Source organism: Cetorhinus maximus, unplaced genomic scaffold, assembly GCF_964194155.1.
Source record: "Cetorhinus maximus unplaced genomic scaffold, sCetMax3.hap1.1 HAP1_SCAFFOLD_3418, whole genome shotgun sequence".
In the NCBI taxonomy this organism is placed as follows: domain Eukaryota; kingdom Metazoa; phylum Chordata; class Chondrichthyes; order Lamniformes; family Cetorhinidae; genus Cetorhinus; species Cetorhinus maximus.
The window spans coordinates 1-24,506 of NW_027599331.1; the positions used below are offsets into that span (position 1 = coordinate 1).

At 44.8% G+C, this 24,506-nt stretch overlaps 1 protein-coding gene across 1 annotated transcript; it reads right to left on the bottom strand.

Moving 5' to 3' along the window:
- Positions 1-309: 309 nt before the first annotated feature.
- Positions 310-24,288, bottom strand: LOC144678011 (zinc metalloproteinase-disintegrin-like NaMP; the record flags this gene model as incomplete). The annotated part of the gene is made up of 13 exons (XM_078537943.1): positions 310-500; positions 1,448-1,610; positions 3,837-3,939; positions 6,722-6,917; positions 8,143-8,232; positions 8,428-8,605; positions 9,358-9,488; positions 12,342-12,423; positions 14,973-15,142; positions 19,720-19,788; positions 21,562-21,624; positions 23,762-23,945; positions 24,172-24,288. Coding segments are annotated over 13 exons (1,690 nt in total), but the record flags the coding sequence as incomplete, so codon positions are not given.
- Between the last annotated feature and the right edge of the window lie 218 nt (positions 24,289-24,506).

The window sequence follows — 24,506 nt, forward strand, 5'->3', positions numbered from 1 at the left end:
GAGGGAGAAACAGACAGAGGGAGAGATGAAGAGAGAGAGGGAGAGACAGAGTGAGAGGGAGACAGAGAAAGAGGGAAACAGAGAGAGAGAGAGGGAGAGAGGCAGGGAGACAGTGGGAGAGACACAGTGGGAGAGAGAAAGACATAGAGAGGGGACCAAGAGAGGTAGAGAGAGGCAGTTAAAAAAATAAATCGGAGCTAAGAATTGTCCAAGACTGGAAGAGGAGGGGAATATGCAGTCACCTTACAGCTGGGAATGGCACCATGATCCCAGAATCGAGCCATGGGTGGGGGAGAAAATCAAGACAACTTTACTGGAAGAAAATGATAGGTCTGAGAGTTCATTTTCAGGAGGAATCAAGCTGAGCTTGGCAGAAACCAAGGAGTGGAAAGGCTAACCAAAAGGATACAGTGAGACAGCCATCTTACCGCGTGTTCAGGGCAATTGTCAGAACAATTGGCATCGAGTCGAATGGCAGTACATTTTGAGTTGACACATATCTGTAGAGAGGGCAGAATTATTGAGAAGATGTCAGTTATGAAGGAGCATTAATATTGTCAGAAGATTCCTGGGAACTTGTTAAATAGAGAAAGGGTTATAAATGATGAGGATGTCCTACATAAATTTCCTATCTAATTTAATTAGGTGCCATTATTTTTGATAACAAGTGATGAATGCAGTCATTTCATATTGCTTTGTTCTACAATGGAGCCTGTAATTTACCAGCACCCGCCAACCTACGAACTTCCCTCAGCAACAGTAATTAGACTCTGGCCATGTGAACACTTGGAGCTACACCTCTTCCATTGTTTCATTGATTCAAAATGATAAGGGCTGGAGTGGCTGGCAAGTTCGGGCTGTTCTCCTTGGAGCAGAAAAGGATAAGGGGTGATCGAATAGAACTTTACAAGATCATGAGAGGTTTTGATGGAGAATAATTGTTTCCTCTGTTGACTGCTGAGTGCGTCAGTTACCAGAGCTCAGAGGTTTCAAATTATTGGGATAGGATCTAGAGGGGAACTTGAGGAGAAATTTATTTTGACTCAGTGTGTTGTGACGATCGGGAAATCTCAACTGAAAACTGGTTGATTTTCATTGCATGATCATTCCGTGGAGCATTTTGGTAGGAAGTTGGACAGGTATGACGGAACCTGCAGGGTGTGGGACTCAGCACGAGCCAGCACAGCATGATGGGCTGAACAGCCTCACCATGTTCTATAATTGGATGAATAAGATGAAGAAGCCGAAAGTGGTGCCAACTTGAGGCAAAGACACACATGGGAAATGGTGGCAATGCACTGATCCTATCAGGTGGAGATGTATTGTTGAAGCCGACACGGTCCAGATTCAGAATGTCTGAAGTGAATTTCACTCTCTCTCAGTTAAAGTAATTAGTTCATGTATACACTAAGCACATGCCATTCTCATTTCACATTCATTCTATTACCTTGTTGTCTCCGCACTTGGTTCCACTTTGTACCAACCCTATGCCGATTCCGTCCTGGTATAATACAACAAGACAAATTGTGTTCCCGAAGTTAAGCTTGCCACTTGTGTAAGGTGGCTGCCTACTCCCACCAACGCAGTTTAATTGTCCACACATGACATCCCTGTAGGCCAAGACAGGAGAATGTTGCAGGTGAGACACAATCATTCCACAGCCCAGCTAGTTATTCTCGGTCATCTAACAATTGCTGAAAAAAAGAGACGAGTTGTCGAAGCTTTTCATCTTGCACTCATCAGGACGGATACCTAGAATACGAAATTTAAAGGGAGCAACTACTTACACTGCGTGAGAAAAGACTGCTGATTGGTTGGCAAGTGGACTCTGATTGGTCAAGGCAATGCCATGGGAAACGAACCAGGAAATGGCTGTCTCCCAAGCTTTTGATTAGTTAAAAAAGGAGCAATGCATGGACACGTTCCTTCTGTCTGGAAAGGACAGCGCACTGTGAGTGAATATATGTAGCTTCTAGCACGTGTAAGTGAGCTACTGATAATCTTAAATTGGGTTGTCAGTGTAATTCTTACACTGGATAGTTTAGCAAGTGATGTCCAATCGTGTAATCACAGATGGAGCATGTCTGAACAATGTGCCTTTTTCAACTAAAAAAAAAACCAGGGGCCAGCCATTCCCTAGTTCATTCCCCATGGCAATGCCTTGGCCAATCAGAGTTGACCTGCCTGGTTTGAACTTAAATAAGCACTTGACAGTTAACTGTTCCTTGGTGCATTCTCCATGGCAATGCTTCTGCCAATCAGATTCCACTTGCCAACTAATCAGCACTCTCTTCTCATGCATTATAACTTGTTGTTCCCTTCACTTGTGGCACTCTTGCTTTGCCAGCATGTCTCTTTTTTTCAGCAATACTCAAGTTCTGTCCTATAAAATGACTATTTCTCTAACAATGTTGACTCTGTAAGAAAGTGCAAATCTGAAACTCCACCACCTCCCAGCCCACCCAGCACCTCCGAAAAAGCTGTTGAGACTGTGGGTCAACTGAAAATTTCAAAGCTGAAATTAACAGATTTTTGTTCGGGAAGGGAATAGAGGGAGAAGAAAACTAAGAAGGTAGATGGAGCTAAGATGCAAATCAGCCATGATCCTAATTGAATGGTAGAACAAGCTTGAGGGGCTGAATGGCCTCTTCCTGTTCCTCCATTCCTGATGCACAATTGCGTCTTTGGAGCTCTTTGGATGCACTGAACACCATGTGCAATAACAGGTATCAGTGAACAAGGTAATATAGGGCAGAACTTCATCCCGTGGGCAGGTGCGTGCCCGACCCGAACGGGAGTGAAATCGTGCGTGATGATGTCGGGCGAGCATCCCGGCGTCATCGTGCGCTCTCGCGATCTTTCGGTCGGTGCACGCGCAAGAGTTGGCAGCGTGCCCGCTGACAATTAAGAGGTCTATTAAGACCCTTAAGCAATTAATTAAGCTATACTTTTCACTGCCCACTCAACCATTCGGTTGGCGGGCGGGTAAATCGGCCAGGCGGCCTGTGCATTTTTCACGAAACCTCATCCACGGGTGTGGTGAGGTTTCCAACAGTTACTGAAAAAAACACACAATAAAAAAAATTTTAACATCAGTTTTTACATGTCCCTCTTCATGTGACTGAGTCACATGTGTGGGGACATGTTTATATAATTTGCAAAATGTTCATTTTTGTATTTAAAATTCATCAGCTCCCTGAGGTAGCTCTGTGCCTTCAGGGGAGCTTTCAGTGCGCACTCCTCCCGCGCATGCGCAGACTTCAGCACTCGCCCTCCTCCCGCAGCCCCCCACCTCCCCCCCCCCACCCCACTCCACCCCAGCAGCGCTGAGGGTTTTCGCACTTCATGGTCAGAGCCCGATCGCGGGCGGCATTCTGTCTCACAGCCGCTCCTGGGCTCACCTGCCCGTCGAAGGGGAAAATCCTGCCCATAACCTAGACTTCACTGCAGTGCTGTGCTAAGCAAGTGCTTCACTGCCTTTTGAGATGAAACCTTAAACTGAAGTCTCAACTGTGAGGTCAGGCGGGGGCAAAAAAATAAACGTCCCATGCCACTCTCCTGACGTCAGCGAGGAAGTTATTCCAAGGACCTGACCACTATACATCCATGAACCGACATCGAAGATGGAACTGTTCTTTTGCCATGACCCACAGTGTGAGAGCTTGCTGTGCGTGATTTGCGAGCTTGCTTTACAGAACTTGGCTCTGGATTCAAACTCAAATCATGGATACTGAGGGAATGAAGACCAGGTTTTAAGTTGCACTGCATAAGTGAGTTAGAGTGAAGTCAGATTGAACAAGGAATACCTGATGATCCAATTGCTGCTCAGTACTTACTGACTTTTGCAGCCTTCATAACCGTTAGTTGTTTTCCGACAGTAACTGTACGCGTCACCTTTTGTATTTCTGCGGAAACAATGGTTAGGCCCTGGCTGAGCACCTATTGGTTAAAAAAAACCCCAATGAGTTAAATTAGAATTATCTGCATATGCCGCAAGCAATTTTACCGAACCATGTGAAACTGAAAGTGCAACTGGATTTCGATCACGTGAGAAATATCGGAGATTTGAGTCGGAGCAGGCCATTTGGCCCTTCGAGCCTATTCCACCCTCCAGCATGACCATGGTTGATTTTCTATCTCAATTCCACCTTTTTTTATTCACTGTCAAGGCCAGCGTTTGTTGCCATTCCCCAATTGCCTTTGATCTGAGTGGCTTGCTAGGCCATTTCAGAGGGCAGTTAAGAATCAACCACATTGCTTTGGGTCTGGAGTCACATGTAGGCCAGGCCAGGCCAGGTAAGGATGCCAGATTTCCTTCCCTAAAGGACACTTGTGAACCAGATGGGTTTTTACAGTAATTGATAGTTTCATGGTCACCATTCCTGGGACTAGCTTTCAATTCTAGATTTTATTGCCTTGGTGGGATTTGAGCCTGTGTCCCCTGGGCACTAGCCTGCACCTCTGGATTATGAGTCCAGTGGCATTACCATTACACCACCATCTACCACTTGACCACGTTCTCCCGATTTCCCTGAATTCCCTTAGCATCCAAAAATCTATCAACCTCTGTGTTGAACATACTCAACGAATGAGCATTCCCAGCTCCCTGGGATAGAGAATTCCAAAGGTCCAAAACCCTCTTTGTGAAGAAAGTCCTCATGGTCTGAATCCTTATCCTGAGACTGTGACTCTTAGTGGTCTGTACCATCTGCAGCCGATGGTAACATCCTCTCAGGATCTACCTTGTCAAGCTTTTTCAGAATGTTATTTCTGTATAAGAGCACCTCCCATTCTTCGAAACTCCAGGGAATATTGTCCTCGTCTACTCAATCTTTCCCCATGCGACAATCCCCTCAACAGGAACCAATTTCCCATTCTCCAGGTCAACACTGATTCAGAAGATGCTAAATTATTTAATCATGCAGGTGGTTTGTGAGGCATTACTGTGCCAGGCTTCATGATGTCATGTTTGATGATTCTTGTACATGGCAGTGAATTATACTTGTTTCAGCCTTGCAGTGCAGTCCTGCAGAGGTTGGATTTAATAGAGGTGTTTAACATTACCAGGGGACTTGACAAAGTAGGTAGGGAGAAGTAGTTTCCAGAGGAACAAGGGTCAGTAATGAAAGGACGAGTTTTCAAAATAATTGGCAAAATGCCAGGTGGGGGAGGGGTGGCGGGGGAGGAATGAGGAGAATATTTTTCGTGCAGCCAGTCGTTATGATCTGGAATGGAATGCCCGAAAAGGTGGTGGAAGCAGTTTCAATAATAACTTTCAAAAGAATCCCAATTTCAAAAGGAAGTTTTCCAGATGATAACAGCCGATGACCCATCACCCAATATCGATTATCTGGTCAATATTGTGTTGCAGCGTGTGGGAGTTTGTTCTGTGCAAATTGGCTGTTGCATTTTTTTTAAGTGACCTTAAGTGGCTTCATGTCAAAAAGTCCTTCAGTGGCTGTAAAGCAATTCCAGGATGTCCCGGGGCACTATATAAATGCAAGTCTTTTGGATCCAGCATCTGACATATCACATGGATCTAAACCTGTGAAAGAGCAGTCAACCATTTACTAGGTGTATTTTTTGCCACACTGGTGTCTCCACAAAACTTCGCATTCTCCCTCTTATCCTTCCTCAAGCACATGGAATGAAACACTTCAGGCTCTTATGTGCAAGCAGCTGATGTAACGCAAATTATTCAGTTGGGATGTAAAAAGTAGCCTTATTACTGTCACATAAATATGTTCATAAAATATGTGTCGAACAACAGCTAAATCATTCAGTAACTTCAGTCAGTCATCCCTTCCTTCCTTATTCATGACTTACTTTCTTCCCCATTGCATTTTAATTTTGATAATTGATGCTCCCCATTTCATAACTCTTTTGAAACAATTAATCCATCTTTGGTTAACATTACTTTTGTCCTTGTTGCAATACTTAGTTTCCATGGTAATGTTGCAATTCATTTCACCAGAACCAGGAGAGGACCAGAATTTTTTTGCACACTGAATTGATACAATCTGCTTCTATAGCTGCCTGAAAGGGCGATGGAAGCAGATTCAGTAACAATCTTCAAAAGGGAGCTGGATAAATACTTAAAAAGGAAAGACTTGCAGAGTTGTAGCGAAGAGTGGAACTCATTTATGCTTATGCAAGGATCTGGCACAGGCACGATGGGCTGAATGGCTTCCTTCTGTGCTACACAATTTAAGGCGCACATCATGTGGGACTAGTAGCAAATGTTAATGTCATGTCAATTACCCAGTTAAAGTTAAGAGAAACAGGTGGTGGGTATTAAGTATCTTTGAGCTGATATAAATAGGGGGTGGCTGGGGCACTGGGTTATGTGGGAAGAGAGCTGCGAGACTGAACAAGACACTAAACTCCCTCAATAAAGAAAAGCTCTGTGTCTTGGTTTCAGCTTCACCAATCGGGTTGGATCCTATTAACAGCAGACTTGCCAATCTCCCTCGAAAGAGCTCAAGGATAACCCCAGCTGATTGTCCCTCTGAATTGTACGAGTTCTCTTGGGGGGCAGGCAGGGAAGTGGATCTGAGGCCACAATCAAATCAGCCAGGGTCTTATCAAACAGTGGAGCAGGCTCTATGGGCTGAATGGCCTACCCCTGCTCCTAATTGTGTGTTCTTGTGAGCACCAGCCCACACTCAAGCTGTATTCGGACATTTTGTTAGAATGACAATTTTTCAAGGTTTGAACCTACCTGTTCCCCATAGAGAGACACACTGCTCCTGATGACTTGGGCACTTTCCATTATAACAGAGGCCTGTATTTCCCTGACAGGGAGTTCCATTCATAAGGAACATGTCTTCTGGGCAATCACCAGACTTGCCATCACAGGTCTCTGCGAGGTCGCAATCATCCTTCACCCTCCTGCACAATGAACCTGCAGCTTTAAACTAAGAATGAGGAAAGAAAGCAGATTTCTTAGCTCTTTCTATGAAAGAGTTATAAGAAGACTGTTAGTTTATGACGAGTGGTTTAAGTCAGAACATTTGAACTGGGATCTGATAGCAAACACATTTAGAAGACAAGATTGTAGGTATCAAGACCAGACAGAGAGTGAGACAGAGAGAGAGAGATGAAGAGAGAGAGATGAAGAGAGAGAGACTGAGGGCAGTCATGAAACATATCGGGGTAGGAATGGAAGTTGATAGGTTGAGAGAAAGAGAGAATCTCAGATTAGGAAAGAGGTGACAGTAGGAGGAACATCACACGCAGTCAGGAAGAAAGCAGTTATAAAGAGTGAATGAGGGACATTGGGAATGAGAGACAGTGTGAGAATTAGGAACATACCTAAACCAAAAAGGGAGATCAGCACAAATTCAAATGATGGCAGCGAGGGGTGGTGGGGGGTGCGGGGGTGGCGGGGAAGAGAAGGAAGGAGGCGGGGAGAAAGAGATGGGGGAGAAAGGGAGATGCTGAGTAAGGGAGGTGGGGAGAAAGGGATGGAAAAAGGAATATTCTTGTTTTTCTAAGGAGGGAGGTAGATTTTCTTTCTTGATATTCAGCTTATAACAAGGTTTCCTTTGTTCTGTTATCACAACAGTCTGGAGAGGGAGGCAGACTCTCATCTGATCAAGGGAAAGGAAGTCTTTCTAATGAACAGGATCAGGACATAATGGTGCTAACAGATTACAGTCTGAACGGGAGTCCAGTGATTGATAATGACCATCAAACAACAAGGGTCAACTTATGGATCTAATAGTTTACCGCTTTGCCCTACTGTTTTCCCAAGAGGAATTTTACTGGAGATCTGGGAAGATGCACAATGGATCAGCACAGTGCTCTTTTCACCCACAGATACCATTTTCAACCCATAACTCTTGACGCTACTCCCAGATTTCAGTTGCCAATCACACAGCTCTTGACCACCCTTTCCAGCCAGAGTGTGGGCTGAAGGGTCTCAGAGGTAGAACGGGGCAATGGCTCTGGCGACAAATTAGCTTGAGCTCCCCAACCTCATTTTGCACTTGCTGCCCCCACCCCCCCACCCCCCACCCCCACCCCAACTGTGAAGGAGATATTTTGTGAATGATGTGATTCTAGACTCTTGGAAGGATGAAGGAACCTCAAGAGGAGGCGGTCAGCAGAAGGAAAGCAAAGCGAAGAGATTGGAAGTACCTTGCAGTCCTGGCAGCATGCACCATCTGCACACTGTGCTGCTTCTCGTCGGCGGCAGGTCTGAGCGTCACAGCATTGATTTTGGCACTCCTGTGGATATCAAAACAGCACTAGGGTCAAATACCATCGCCACCAGCTGACATACACATTGACTACAAGACAGGAGAGAAGGTCTGTTTCCAATAAAAAGTCAGTGGAAGGGCAGGGAGGGAGGGTGGGTGTGCGAGGGAGAAATTGCAGGACTTTTCCTCATTCAGGGAAGTGAAGCAATGAGCCAATACTTGCCATTGGGCTACCACAGTCACACTCTTCTCCTTTTTCTAAGAACCGATTACCACAGATTGGGTTTGACACAATCTCATCTTGGCTGGGAATGTCACGTAGACATGAAGCTGTGTGGCTGAGCACAAAGCTTTGAAAATGCTGGTGACTGCAGGAACTGAACTCGGTTGGTAACTTAGAGCTGTAATAAGAACAGGAAGAACTTGTATTATAAAGTAGCTCACTCAGCATGTCCCATAGTTACTTTACAGCCAATCAACTATTTGTGGAGTGTCGTCATTGCTGTCATGTAGCTTAGACAGTGAACACATTTTCTTGGTCTGTCAGACCATTAACACAGAAGGCACTCTGGACAAACACCAATTGGTTGAGGAGTCCTGCAGTTGAAATAGAGTTTGTACCCTTAACAAATTCACAACTTTTACTTCACCATTATCCTGTTCATTAGAAAGAAATAAATTACACGCTGAAGTCTAACAACAGAGGACCCACCAGATACACAGGAGACATAAGGCTGCACTGGATGGGTGAGACATTCATTAAAAAACAGCATGTGATAACATTTTTCTATGATTTACCAGGTTCTGCAATGGATCAAATTATTTCCTGTCCAAATCCAATGGTTGTGTTTCAAAGAAAACAAAATTGGCTGTGACAGAGGTTGGAACAAAAAAACTCACTGAGCTGTTTCCGCTCTTCTGTTATGTATTAAGACTACATTCATTTAAGTCAACCATTGTCTCCATCGGCCTTTATTGTTTACCAGTGTGTGAAGAACTGAGGCTCCTATTGACGGGGCAGTGTGGATGTGGAAGAGAATAACTCCAGTCATTAAATGTAGGAGAGGTGTAAACACATAGATATTTCCCCCAGGGCCTTTATCATGTTGTCACATAACAATCTTTTACCTCAAGGCAAGGAAATAAATCATACCTCAAGACCGGAGACATGATGCAGGCATTGGATTTACACGAGCACGTTTTATCATCATGATTCATGCCCAGATTGTGACCCATCTCGTGTGCCATTGTTGATGCAACTCCATGAACATTTTTTGTGTGATCCTAGGAAGAAGTTCATCTTTTAAGACAGGTAGAGAGCTCCATGTGCAACAGATCAGAAGAGAGTTGAATGCCAGGTGACAGCAATGTCTCACCCTGGCTGCCATTCAACAGTGACTGAACAGCCTGGGTCATGAGAAAACCCACCATTCTGCCTCGCGCCTCTATTTTCCATCAAATGTAGCGCCACCAAAGGTTATATGGCACATTTCCACCCCTGCCCCAGCTCATCACCTGCTGAATCCCTCATACACCCTCATCCAGACTTGACAATTCCAACCCTCTGCCCGACCACCTTCCAGCCTCGGTAAACGTCAGCTCACTCAAACTCAGTTGCCTTGTACCTTGACATGCAGGTCCTGTTTACCAAGCATACATGATCTTACTGACCTAGGCTGCCTCGCAGCCCCGCAGCGCCTCAATTTTAAATTTCTCATCTCTTTTTTTCAAATCACTCCATGGCCTCACCCTCTCTCTGAAACCTCCTCTGGCCCTATAACCCACTGAGGCCTCTGCATTCCTCCAATGCTGACCTCTCGCACCATTTCCATCACTCCCCACCTTTGGCAGCCTTGTCTTCAGCTGTCTGGGTCCTAAACTCCGAAATTCCCTCCTTTCTGCCTCTCTTTCCTCTTTCAAACCTAGCTCTTTGACCATGCTTTTGGTCATCTGCCATAATAGCTTCTCACATGACACAGTGAGAAATTGCATCTGAAACACTCTTGCGAAGCACCATGGGAATGTGGACTATGTTAACGGTACTATACAAATGCAGGTTTTTGTTGTGTGGATCAAAAGCAGCAGGCTGTGCTCGAACTCCCAACGCATGGTGAGGGTTCAGAGGGTGGAAGAGGGCGAGGGTTGAGCAGGGGCAGCAATGGGACAGCAGTGGTGGGGGGAGGTCCTCTGTGAACAGGTCCTATAGGCACCGTGACCAACTTTTTGTTATCTAGGGGTGTGACTGAGAGGCATCAACAAATGTTAAGGTAACTTTCTTGTCAAACACTGCAATAATTTGATTGTTCAATTGATATAAATTCCACATCACGGAGTGGGTGACAAGCTCCAGCAAGGAGAGTTGGCGTATTTCCAAGTCAGACAGTATTACTATCAGTGAGTGGTGGGTTATAAACTGTCAGTTAATTTAAATGAGCTATCAAACAAGGTTTATTTAAAAAAAAAATTTGTGCAGTCCATGATTCAGGGGTACTGTCTTTGAACTTCTTTTTTAAAAAGATCACTTGTTCTCACTGTCTTCTTCATCCTCTTTCTACCACCCAGAACTCACACTGAAGAATTCGGTGTGCTCCTGCCAAGCTACTCCTGGGCTGGCACAGTGACAGCACGTCTCCATTTCCTTCACTGGCAGGTGTCCATCACTCCCCTCCCCACGATCTTGATCAACATAGGAAATAGAAGCAGGAGTAGGCCATTCAGCCCATCGAGCCTGCTCCGCCATTCAATATGATCAGGGCTGATTGTCCACTTCAATGCCTTTTTCCCCACACCATCGCCATATCCCTTTACGTCATTAGCATTTAGAAAACTGTCAATCTCTGCTTTAAACACACTCAATGACTGAGCTTCCATGGCTCTCTTTGGGTGGAGAATTCCAAAGATTCACAACCCTCTGAGGAAAGGAATTTCTCCTCATCACCATCATAAATGGCTTCCCCCTTATTTCAAAATTGTTTCCCTTGGTCTAGACTCCCCAACCAGGGGAAACATCTTACCTGCATCTACCCTGTCTATTTCTTTAAGTACTTTGTAGGTTTCACTGGGAGTACCGCTCATTCTTCAAAATTCCAGAGAATACAGGCCCAGGTTCCCCAATCTCTCTTCATAAGACAGTCCCGTCATCCCCGGAACAAGTCTGGTGAACCTTCATTGCACTCCCTCTATGGCAACAATATCCTTTCTGAGGTAAGGGGACCAACACTGCACACAGTACTCCAGGTGTGATCTAACCAAGCTTCTATACAACTGAAGCAAGACTTTGCTACTCCTGTACTCAAATCCTCTTGTGATAAAGACTAACGTTCCAGTAGCCTTCCTAATTGCCTGCTGCACTTGCATGTTAGCTTTCAGCAATAGACTTATTGATGAGGACACCCAGGTCCCTTTGTATATCTACACTTTCTAATCTCTTACCATTTAAGAAATGCCCTGCACATTTGTAATGCTTAACACGTAAGGAAGCAGAGATGCAAAATGGGATTACAAACATCTCACTGGGTTGACCAAATTGCTCGAAGATTATTCTCCAAATGCGTCATATCCACCCTGTTGATGACTTGAATATATATATATGTACTGGTTTCTGACCCAGCCCAACACTTAAGGTCTGGACACCAGCCATTAATATCGTGATAGGAGGTGGACAACCGCCTGCAATTAATCAATTCATTAAGACTTTTCATTCATTTTGAACAATGCAGGGGCCAAACATAAGATTTGGATTGGGCCATTCAGCCCCTCGAGCCTGTTCACAGAATCATTATGGTGCAGCAGGAAGCCATTTGGCCCATCGTGTCTGCACCGGCTCTCCAAATGAGCAACTCACCGAGTTCCATTCTCCCGCCTTCTCCCCGTGAACCTGCACATTCTTCCTTTTCAGTTAACAGCCTAATTCCCTTTTGAATGCTTCAATTGAACCTGCCTCCAGCAAATTCTCAGGCCGCGCATTCCATACCCCAACCACCCACTGTGTGAAAAAGTTTCCCCTCCTATCACTTTTGCTCCTTTAACTAATGATTTTAAACCTGTGCCCTCTGGTTCTCGATCCTTTCACGAGCGGGAACAGTTTCTCCCGGTCCACTCAGTTTCACCAGAAATTGAGTGAAGTGTGCAACATACTTGACTGATAGCTCCAGATCCTCCTGTGCACATCGCACTCACTTGGGCCAAGCCAATTGTGTCTCCAATGAAATCCAGATAACTAGAAAAAAGTAACACAAAATATGCTGATTCTTTGTTCCCTCTGTGACAATAAGTATCTTTCTCAGAGATAACAAGTCATTCACCTTTTTAAAAATGTTTTGCTTTGGATATGTCTGGCTTCCTGAAGAGGAGAGATGACAGCGCTGAGAATGAAGTGCTTTTCCATCTCTGTTTGGGGTGGTGAACATTGCACAGGATTTTCAGCCCAAATACACCCAGCACCAAACCCAAGGTGATCTTTTTCTACTCTGCTCCAGTAATACATCTTAACCTTGTTCTCAATTCAGCACTATCGACCTGACTGGCTCCGAGGGTCACCGTACCTCAGTCAGTAGCACAGTTGCACCTGAGTCGCAAGGTTCTGGGTACAAGACATAGTCCATGAGTTGAGCATCATAGTCCAGGCTGACACTCCAGTGCAGTACTGAGGGCATGCTGCATTGTCAGAGGTGCTGTTTTTCAGCTGAGATGTTAGCCGAGGTCCGTCTCACTCCACCCCAGTTGGAAGAATTCCAAGATCCCAGGTCATTATTTCAAAGAACAGCATGGCTGTTTTTTTTATTCATTCATGGGTGTCGCTGGTTAGGCCATCATTTATTGCCCATCCCTAATTGCCCTTGAGAAGGTGGTGGCGAACAGCCTTCATGAACCGCTGCAGTCCATGTGGTGTAGGTACACCCACAGTGTTGTTAGGAAGGGAGTTCCAGGATTTTGACCCAGTGACAGTGAAGGAACGGCGATATATTTCCAAGTCAGGATGGTGAGTGACTTGGAGGGGAACTTCCAGGTGGTGGTGTTCCCAGCTATCTGCTGCCCTTGTCCTTCCAGATGGTAGTGGTTGTGGGTTTGGAAGGTGCTGTCTAAGAAGCCTTGGTGAGCTCCTGCAGTGCATCTGGTAGATGGTACACACTGCTGCTACTGTGCGTCGGTGATGGAGGGAGTGAATGTTTAAGATGGTGGATGAGGTGCAAATGAAGCAGGCTGCTTTGTCCTGGATGGTGTTGAGCTTCTTCAGTATTGTTGGAGCTGTACTCATCCAGGCAAGTGGGCAGTATTCCATCACACTTCTGACTTGTGCCTTGTAGATGGCGGACAGGCTTTGGGCAGTCAGGAGGCGAATTACTCATCACAGGATTCCTAGCCTCTGACCTGCTCTTGCAGCCACAGTATTTATATGGCTAGTCCAGTTCAGTTTCTGGTCAATGGTAACCCCCAGGGCATGATAGTGGGGGATTCAGTGAAGGTCATGCCATTGAATGTCAAGGCATTACCATCGTTGAATCCCTCACTATCTCTGGTGTCCTGGTCAATATTTGATCCCTCAGTTATCACTGAAACAGATTCTCCAGTCATCTTTGCACTGATGTTTGTGGGAACTTGCTGTGTGCGAATTAGGTGCGAAGCCTGTATGACAACACTGCCGACACTTCAAACAGTACTTCATTGGCTGTGAAGCACTTTGGGATGTTTGGTGATCATGAAAGGCGCTATAGAAATGCAAGTTCTTTCTGCCTTTCTTTCTTTTTCTGACAGAGACACTGTCATGCGTGTGTGGAAAGAATTCAAACCTCCTTGGTTTAATCCTCTCAGGGCACCCGTGCTCATCCTGAGATGTTTTCCTTTTTTGTTTAAATCAGTGGGAAGTGGAAAGCAGAGCCTGAGAGTTTTGAAGATAGGGAAACAACAGGAAGAATATCCAAAGACAACCAGGCTATGTACGATTTGCCATTTTATCCTGGGTGCTGTCTGCTCATGCCTAAAATCGGCAATGGCTACAAACATCAGGACTTCAAACAGAATCCAGCAGTTCTCAGCGTGAATCAGTGTGAACTTAAGAGATAGGAGCAGGAGTGGACCCCAGAGCCCCTCGAACCTTTCTCTGCATTCAATACAATTATTGCTGAGCTTTGGCCTCAAAACCATTTCGCCACCTGCTCCCCATTTCTCTTGATCCGCTTAATGACCAAAAATCTATTCATCTCAGTCTTGGACATACTCAATGACTGAATATCCATAGCTCTCTGAGTGAATAAATTTCTCCTCTTCTCAGTCCTATGACTGACCCCTTATCCTGAGCTGATCCTCCATCATTCTAGATTCTCTAAACAGTCTCCCAGCATCGATCCTGACAGGCTACTAGCCAAGAGGTGATAAATGGATCCCAAGCCAGGCAGTATGAAATTAGATGCAAATTATTTTCTTGATAATTCCTTTCATTACAGAACACAACATTACATACGTGTGCCTGTTATAAAGACTAAAGCCATTGTCCCAGTGGTCTCTCTTTATAGGTGCTCGAAATATTTAAGTCAACAATGTCATTCACCTGAGTAGCTGAACAATATTATTAACATATTGTTAAAAAGAGTCACCTATTTTTATTTACCATGAGTTTATGCAGGGGCCAGCAAAGGCTGAGTGGGGCGAGTGTTTCACTGTAAGAGCAACACTGCCACTGCACACCTGAATATTCATGTTCCCCTTTACAACAAACAAACCTCAGAGGCATGTGGGAGCTAGGTTCCTCAAGGTGACACCGCTACTTACGTAATAAATTGGATGTTGTCATGTTGTTTCCTTGGCAGCAGCTTTGTCCTGCGCCACTGCAATATGTTTGTCAGAGTTTTGCCAGAGTCCCTTTGGACGGATATTTGATCTCCACTGGACCAGACCTCCAGGCCAATCAAAGCCACGTGTGTCTTCAATGGTTTGTAAAGCTATGGAAAAGAGGGAGACATAATTATTTTCTACATTGGATTAAAATGCTTTGAGTCAATAGTGCTGCCTGGCCCACAATATGGCGATAAGTGGAGAATGCTGCTAATGTAACGCCGGTTATTCTGACTGGCTCCAGAGACGATCCTGTAAACTCCCTCAGACTGTTACACAATGAACATGTCAGACTGATAAACTCTTTGTTCCATCTTTGCATGAGGAAGGTTTGCATAAAACCTTTGCAGGTGGAAATGTTTTGGATAGGGCCCTGCCCAGCACGATTGTCCTTTGGCAGCAGCGCTCGTGGTTTTCCCAACGGCACCATGTGAGAGCAAGGTTTCTCGCCAGTTAGCATGAGGCCCAGAGCATTGAGGCCCTCAGCTATAAGTAGACAGTGTGAACAAAACACAACTGATCAGTGAGAAACTGGAAGTGAAAATGCAGGTTCATGTAATAGGCAAGAACCTGTAGTAGGAGGGTCTGGCACATTCAGGGTTAATGTGGGACAGTACCGCCCACACAGCGATGGAGGAAGGCACATGGCTCAGGCCTAGGGTCAGTGTGGTGTTGGCCAGAGACATGTTAAGACCTAGGATGGAGATAGCTCCCTGCCTGTACCTTTTACTGTATATAGTTACAAGTAGTTAATAAAGACTTGATGTTAACATATAGAAGACTACCAAGTCTTCCTTAACAGACAGGTTCTGTAACTGTCATGAAGCTATTAATGTATATTACATTATTGGAAAATATTTTTCTTTTAAAATAGAGGTTTAGTCTGTGGGTGTGTCGTAACTGGATTAAAACCAGCTAGTCTGGGTGCTTTGATGTGTACGAGTATTGATATGCAAGAAAGGTGGAGTGCATTTGTATTTTTTGAATATAGCATTCAAGAAGTGGGGTGAAAACTGACACCTATCTAGCAGATACCAAGCAATATGTTTATATTACTAATAAAATTGGTGCTATGAAAGGTGTTTTATTGTAAAAGGTGGAGTTCAAAGAGGCTGATGATACAATGAGAATTTTCATTCAATGGGTGGTGGTAGGTATAACTTCAGCTTTCGGGTGTGCAGGGCAGAGGTAATGTGAGATTAAAAAGCAGAGGCAAGCCTCCGTCTCCACAGGAACCAAAGTGAAAAGAACCTCATTTTGAATTCGTAAGGTAAAAATACTTTGCCTGGTGTTTGGTTAAGTCAATGGGTTGCTGTTGCCTTAATGGAGATTAGTTTGGGAATTTGTTAAAAGTTATGATCGTAGTAATTTGTACCCATGTGTAAATTATATTTTAACTTGTGTAAATTAATAAAATGTTTCATTTAGTTTAATGTAAAACCTCAAGAACTGATGGTCTGATTCCTGAATTTAGAGTCACATCTCAAACATAACACTTAAAAATATAGGTTATGACAGTTGTTTAAAGTTTCCCTCTACGATTTTTAAATAACTCCACTTTACCAACTGCATCGGTCATAACAGTAACCAACACCATCTCAACAGAGCCTTCCTTAGGACTGTCACAAGCAGGCAAAGAGGTCCAGCAATGCGACATGGGGAGTGGTGAACATTTCCCCAGCATTAGAACACAATTTTTCGGCCGCATGTTTACCAGGTGGATATCCATTGACTGAATCAGGCAGAAGACATTGTGTGAATCACAACTGTTTTATTGTTTCACTGCAGTTCAGTACAAACACAAGTTTCCACTTTTCCCTTCTGGATCCTCTCCCTGTTCAGAAGCAAATCCAACAACTGAGGGAAAAAGACCTAACTCTTAAATACAGGCTTCAGTGCGCATCACCTGCTCTCAATCCGCTCTGAAGCTTGTCCTGCTTTCCTCTTAAAGGGACCCGCATTTCTAACAGTGTCCTGTATACCTGCAGTTAGAGATTGATAGTTACCCCATATCATGTACACTCACTTGGAGGCAGCTAACATTACAGCAATGACTGCATTTCAAAAATACTTCATCGGTTGCCAAGTGGTTCGAGACGTCCTGAGGTTGTGAAAGGCGCTAGAGCAATGCAAATTCTCTCTTCTTTCTTAATAGCTGCAGAAACGTGCAGGTTGATTTTACAAATGTGACAGGGTTGATGGAGCGCTGTCTATTCATATCGAGGAATATTTTTCTGATTTGAGCACCACTCTGTTTCCACATGGGCTGCAGCACAGATAGACGCTGTATGAGGTTCCTTCTCTTTCTGGCCTAGGAATGCGTCTGAGGCACAGGCCGGAATATCCCAGTCCCAACACGGAGGACTCTCCTGCGGCAGGGCCGGCCAGCCAATGAAATCTCCATTCATACCAGCGGGACCGGAAAATCCCACCAGCGTGAGGGGGCTGGACGATGCTGGCCACAGTCTCAGAAGGTTACACACGCAACTGTACTCCAATGTGACACTTCTCCATTCCTCACTGCACTCTCCAGTGACTGGACCTGCGAATTTAGACCCAACTAAGGGAGAGATCTTTGCACCTCAGGTGAGGTTACAGGAACACCTCACCAACACATTCCCAATGGGTATCATCCGAGCTTTAGCTTCTCACTGGAACCTCTCTGTGATGACTGGCCCAAAAAGCTTCAGTAAAAATCCAAGAAAACGCAAGGAACGCCTCAATTTCAAGCTGAACTTCATCAGAAAAATGAGTGTCCAGCAGGGATCAATCCTTCAGGTGTGAGGGTAAATGCCTCTGTATGATGTCTTGGCGAGGCCAAAAGATTGCATTCAAAGGCAAATGAAAATCCTTAGCCAATTAAGTGAAGAGGAGCCACAGCTAAAGTTGGGACATTTGTACTAAGGTAATGGGAAAGCCATGACCCCCAAGCCGTATACCATCCTGATTTGGAGCTGGATCATCACTGGGTTAATGTCCTGGAACAAACAGTACTGTGGGTGTACCTTCAACCAGATGGACTGCAGTGGTTCAAGACGATGGCTCACCACCACCTTCTCAAGGACAAGGAATGGCCCTGCTAGTACCACCGGTACCGCGAGGTCAGATACAAAACATCAACAAGCACTGCAGGCTGGCAAGGGCATACAAACAGAGAAACATAAAAAACAGGAGCAGGGGTAGTTCAGCTGGATCTTCAAGCCTGCCCCACCATTCAAAATGATCATGGTTCATCCTCTATCTCAACGCCACACTCCCACTCTCTTCCCATAACCCCTTGACACCTTTAGAGTGGGGAGGTGATGGTGTAATGGTATTGTCACTGGACTAGTAATCCAGAGACCCAGGGTAGTGATCTGGAGACCTGGGCTCAAATCCCACTCTGGCAGATGGTGGAATTTGAATTCAATAAAAATCTGGAATGAAAATGATGAGGAGAATAACGATGACCATGAAACCATTGTCGATTGTTGTAAAAACCCACCTGGTTCACTAAGGTCCTTTAGGGAAGGAAATCTGCTGTCCTGACTGGTCTGGTCTATATGTGACTCCAGACCCACAGCAATGTGGTTGATTCTTAAATGCCCTCCAAACAAGGGCAATTAGGGATGGGCAATAAATGCTGGCCTAGCCAGCGATGCCCACATCCCATGAATTAATTTTTTAAAAAGTCTACAAATCTATCTATTTCTTTCTTAAATATATTCAGTGACTTGGCCTCCACAGCCTTCTGTGGTAGAGAATTCCACAGGTTCACCCCTACCCCCCGAGTGAAGAAGTTTCTCCTCATCTCAGTCCTAAATGGCCTACCCCGTACCTTGACATTGTGACCCCTTATTCTAGACCCCCAGAGCCTGGGGAAACATCATCCCTGCATCCAATCTGTCCATCCCTGTCAGAATTTTATACCTTTCAATGAGATCTCCTCTCATTCTTCTAAACTCCAGTGAATGCAGGCCTAGTCGGCCCAATCTCTCCTCATACGACAATCCCGCCATCCCAGGAATCAGTCTGGTGAACCTTCGCTGCACTTCCTCTATGGCAAGTATATCCTTTCTTAGGTAAGGAGACCAAAACTGCACACAATACTCCAGGTGTGGTCTCACCAAGGCCCTGTACAGCTGCAGTAAAGACATCCTTGCTCCTGCACTCAAGTCCTTTCACAATGAAGACCAAGGAATGACCTTCATGGGAAAAATGCTTAGGAACATGATGGTGCAGAGAGCATCGAAACTTCATTGGTCACTCTTGAGCGACTCTTCAGTGAGAAATCTCTGGAAAAACATACAATTCGTCATGCAGCAGAGAGTTAAGCAGAGTGATAGGTGCAGATCAGAAGCTACAAAGCCTTCAAGAGAATGCTCCCAGTCTTGGGTGGAAGCATTGAAGGCAGGTGCTGAGCAGCTTCCTGATAAGTGAAGGGAAATCCAGCCCTTGCGAACATCAGCTGCTCAGCGACAGCTTCAGATGGAAGGTGGGAGTTCGGGTGCAGCAACTGCTTCAGAGAGAGGTCACCAGGCCAGTCCTTGGCCAGGAATGGTAGAAAGCAGGAGCGAAAAGCAATGAAAAACAAGTGACAAAAGAATTTTCAAACAGGAGGCTAAAAATCCACTTGAATGGGAATAGTTGGTATCCATCGGTCAGAAAGCAGTGGGGGCAGTTTCACAGTGTTAGAATGGCTTACCAGGTTAATGTGGTTCACTGCCTCAAACACCCTCTTTCTCACTTCTGCGACCGAGCCAAGATATTGGAACTGAAAACCAAACAGAAGGACAGAGCCGTTAGACACAGAACATGCAGTCACATGCCTTCAACCCATCAGAACCACTGTACTTTGTCTAGTGAACTGAGCACCAAGTGCTCCATCTCACTTCCTCAGTGGGATCATCATCCAATGCAGCGCTGAGAGAGTGCTGCACTGTCAGAGCTGCTGTCTTTCAGGCGAGATATTCAAGCGAGGCCCAGTCTAACCTCCCAGGTAGATGTAAAAGATCCCATAGCACTCTTTCAAAGAAGAGCAAAGGAATTCTTCCTCGCTTCCTGGCCAGTATTCATCCTTCAGCCACTGTCATGACAAACTGATCAGCTGGTCACAATCCAGCTGCTGTCTGAGGAAGTTTGCAGTGTCTGATATTCATTTACTGAACAGGGTGTGAGCAACACTTGCAAGGCCAGCATTTATTGCCCATCCTTGGCATGTTTCCCACATGAGAACAGTGACAACACTTCAAGGGCACTTCACTGGTTGTGAGGCGCTTTGGGGGTCCCTGACATCATGAAAGGTGAGAGAGAAATGCATGTGCTTTATTTAAAAGAAGGAAGTATCATCGAATCATACAGGCAGTTAGGTCATAGACTGGATAACAAGCTAGCTCCGAAAGAGAAACAGGGAGAATGGCTGAAGGATAATTACTCAGACTGGCAAAAGGTGGAAAGTGGTTTCCCAGGGGGACTAATGCTGGAATCACTGTTGTTCACAACTTGCATCAATGATTTGGACTTGAAAGTCATGAGTACAATTTCAAAACTTGCAAAGACTTCAACAGACTTGCAGAATGAGCATGAATGTAGTTGGAAAATGGATTTCAATCTAATTAGGTGTGAGGCGGTACATTTTGGTGGGAAGAGCAAATACGCCTTGGAAAACAAGAGTCTGAATGTGTTCGAGAAGCAAAAGAGATCGAAGAGTACAGGTATATAAATCTGATAGATAACGTGGGTTTATAAGGCCATAACCTAAAGGCTGGAGGAATGGATTAACTGAGAAATAGAAGCTAAATATTGTACAGAGCACCCTTGGAGTACTGTGCTCAGTTCTGGTCTCCAAGGTGAAAAAGGACTGATGCACTAGAGAAGTCACAAAGGAGATTCACAAAGATGGAGCAGATGCACTTAACAGTAAAGGCTGGGGCTCTTTTCTCAAAGAAGGGCAGGTTCAGGGTTGGCCTGATAATGGTCTTAAAGATAACCAAAGAGTTTGGTAGGCTGGGTATGGAGAACAAGTTGCCATTTCTGGAGGGAGGTCAAAAACTAGGAGCCATAAATATAAGATAGCCACAAACAAATCAAACCAAGGAAACGCAGGAGAAACTTCTGTCGCCAGAGAGTGGTGAGAATGTGGAACTCGCTATCACAGGGAGTGGTCAAGATGAACAGTATAGGCACATTAAGGGAAAGCTGGAGAAACACAAGGGAGAAAAGAATAGAGGCTAAGATGCAATAGGGTGGGAGGAAGCTTGTGTGGAGTATAGACACCAATATGGACCGGTTGGGCTGAAAGGCCTACTTCAGTGCTGTACACTCAATGTGAACATCTCGTCAGGTTACTCCCCTCATTATTCTCAGATTTTAGCTTAGGATTTTCATCAGGACATGTATAAATCTGGAATGAGACTTCCCACACAAGTCTGCCAAGGACACACTGGAACTGACAGCAGTCTTCCACACCCGGCACCACTCAGTGGAATGACCAGCAGCTGAGAGTCAGGCAGCATCAGTCGCCTGGCGTAGTGAAAGCTGAACTCACCTCAGAGTGATCTGCCACCACGTACATTTCAATGTATTTCTTCGCTTTCAGAAAATCACTTCTCTGCAAGATAAAGGAACGGTGAATGAAAGACAACCCAATCAATTCTCACCACCGTCATCACTTTGATTGTTATTCATCACAAAATCTTGGTGCAAGCAAATAAATAGTGGCTGTAAGATCAAACCTGAATCTGAAGAAGCTGCTTATAGGATGTTGGATGCTGGGAGTGAGTTACAGACTGGAATCTAATCGAGGGGTTCGGATGGTTTATATCTAGAATAACGGATTCCTGGGAGTGAGTTACAGACTGGAATCTAATCGAGGGGTTCGGATGGTTTATATCTAGACTAACGGATTCCTGGGAGTGAGTTACAGACTGGAATCTAATCGAGGGGTTCGGATGGTTTATATCTAGAATAACGGATTCCTGGGAGTGAGTTACAGACTGGAATCTAATCGAGGGGTTCGGATGGCTTATATCTAGACTAACGGATTCCTGGGAGTGAGTTACAGACTGGAATCTAATCGAGGGGTTCGGATGGTTTATATCTAGAATAACGGATTCCTGGGAATGAGTTACAGATTGGAATCTAATCGAGGAGTTCAGATGGTTTATATATAGAATAACGGATACTTGGGAATGAGTCACAGACTGGAATCTAATCGACAAGTTTGGCTGGTTTATACATAGATATTTAGCTGCAATGTTGTTCCATTTGGCTGAACTGAGGAAGAGATAGATCGACAGACGTTTTCCTTATGAAATGGCGATTGTGAAGCTACCTAGCAAACAGGCCTTCACAGGTCATATCTGAATAAAAATATTTCTTCATTGTCCTGACATCACTCCATGCTTAAATACTCTTAAAGACTGTGCACAGTCCCATATGAACATACAAACATACGAATTAGGAGCAGGAGTAGGCCACTCGGCCCCTCAAGTTGCTCCACCATTCAATAAGATCATGGCTAATCTGATTGTAAACTCAACCCCACATTCCCATCTACCCCTGATAACCCTTCACTTCCTTGTTCATCAGGAATCTATCAACCTCTGCCTTCCACCACATGGACTGCAGCGGTTCTAGAAGACAGCTCACCACCACCTTCTCAAAGGCAACTAGGGAAGGGCAATAAATGCTGGCCTAGCAAGTGTTGCCCACATCCCGTGAAAGAATATTAAAAAATTCAAAGACTCTGCTTTCACTGCCTTTTGAGGAAGAGAGTTCCAAAGGTTGGCGACCCTTAAAGAAAAAATTTCTCCTCATCTCTGTCTTAAATGGGCGACCCCTTATTTTTAACCAGTGACCCCTAGTTCTGGATTCTCCCACAAGAGGAAACATCCTCTCCACATCCATCCTGTCAAGAGGATCTTAAAGGTTTCAATCAAGTCGCCTCTTACTCTTCTAAATTCTGGTGGATACAAGCCTAACCTGTCCAGCCTTTCCTTATAAGACAACCCGCCCATTCCTGGTATTGGTCTAGTAAACCTTCTCTGAACTGCTTCTAATACATTTACATCTTTCTTTAAATAAGGAGACCAATACTGTACACAGTACTCCAGATGCAGTCTCACCAGTGCCCTGTATAACTGAAGCATAACCTCCCTACTTTTCAATTCCCTTCACAATAAATAATAAATTCTATTAGCTTTCCTAATTACTTGCTGCGCCTGCTTACTAGCTTTTTGCGATTCATGCATTAGGACACCCAGATCCCTCCAAGTCTCAGAGCTCTGCAATCTCTCACCATTCAGGCAATAAGCTTCTTTTTTATTCTTCCTGCCAAAATGGACAATTTCACATTTGCCCACATCATACTCTATTTGCCAGACCTTTGCTCATTCACTTAACCTATCTATGTCTCTTTGCAGCTTCCTTATGTCCTCTTCCAAATTTACTTTCCTACCTATCTTTGTGTCATCAGCCAATTTAGCAACAATTCCTTCGGTCCCCTCATCCATGTCATTCATATAAATTGTAAAAAGTTGAGGACCCAACATTGATCCCTGTGGCACACCACTCATCACATCCTGCCAACCAGAAAAAGACCCATTTATGCCTACTCTCTGCTTCCTGTTAGCGAGCCAATCTTCTATCCATGCCGATATGTTACCCGCTACGCCTTTTCCTCTCGTTCTCCTTTCTGGTTAACACACAGAAAACTCAGTGATAAAGAGCTGACTTGGTTTAAATACCTCACGATCGGAGCTAAAGGTTTCTTCCACTTTTGGCTCCAGGCTGTCCTCCGAAGTGTTTACCACGCCACAAGTTTTCAGGGGCAGCCTGAGCTCTTCATATTTGTACAGCGCGTGTTCACCGCTGTCTGAATCTTTCAGAGGCTCCATCAGATACCTTTGGCCATTAGTGCGGAGATAGCCACTGGGAAAGAGACAAGAGTCAATGAGGATATTGCATCTCAAGTTGTGTCAAGAGCCTCAAACAGCAAAAAAAAAAATAAGGTCCCAAACCAGAAATGGCCATTATGCCCCACAAACCCAATCCTTCTGTTAACCAGACATGTACTACTCCAGAGAAGCTGGAAGGAGGTGATAGTTATTGGCTCAGGTCTCCTGAGCAAATGTCATCCCTGATGCCCTAATCTTACCTGAATCCATCACAAGTGCTGAAGCTGGCTGAGGAACCTCCTTCCCCCTTGATGTGGCCGTGGTAGTAGCAATGATCCTGCCCATGAGGGAGGGGGAAAAGGGGGAGAAAAAAGGTGCTTGTCAATGATAAACATCACCCAGATAGCTTTCATTTAAGACCTGGCAATCAGAAGTTGTTTGGCAGTGAGATTCATGTGATCTACACAACCTTTCAGAAAACTCAGCCTTTCAGCCACAATCCAGTCAGAACACTGCAGGCAAACGCCATCCAGTTTTCAACATGCTTGGATCCAATGTTGTGATCCCAGTTCCTCCAGATTCAGCCAAGTCCTGA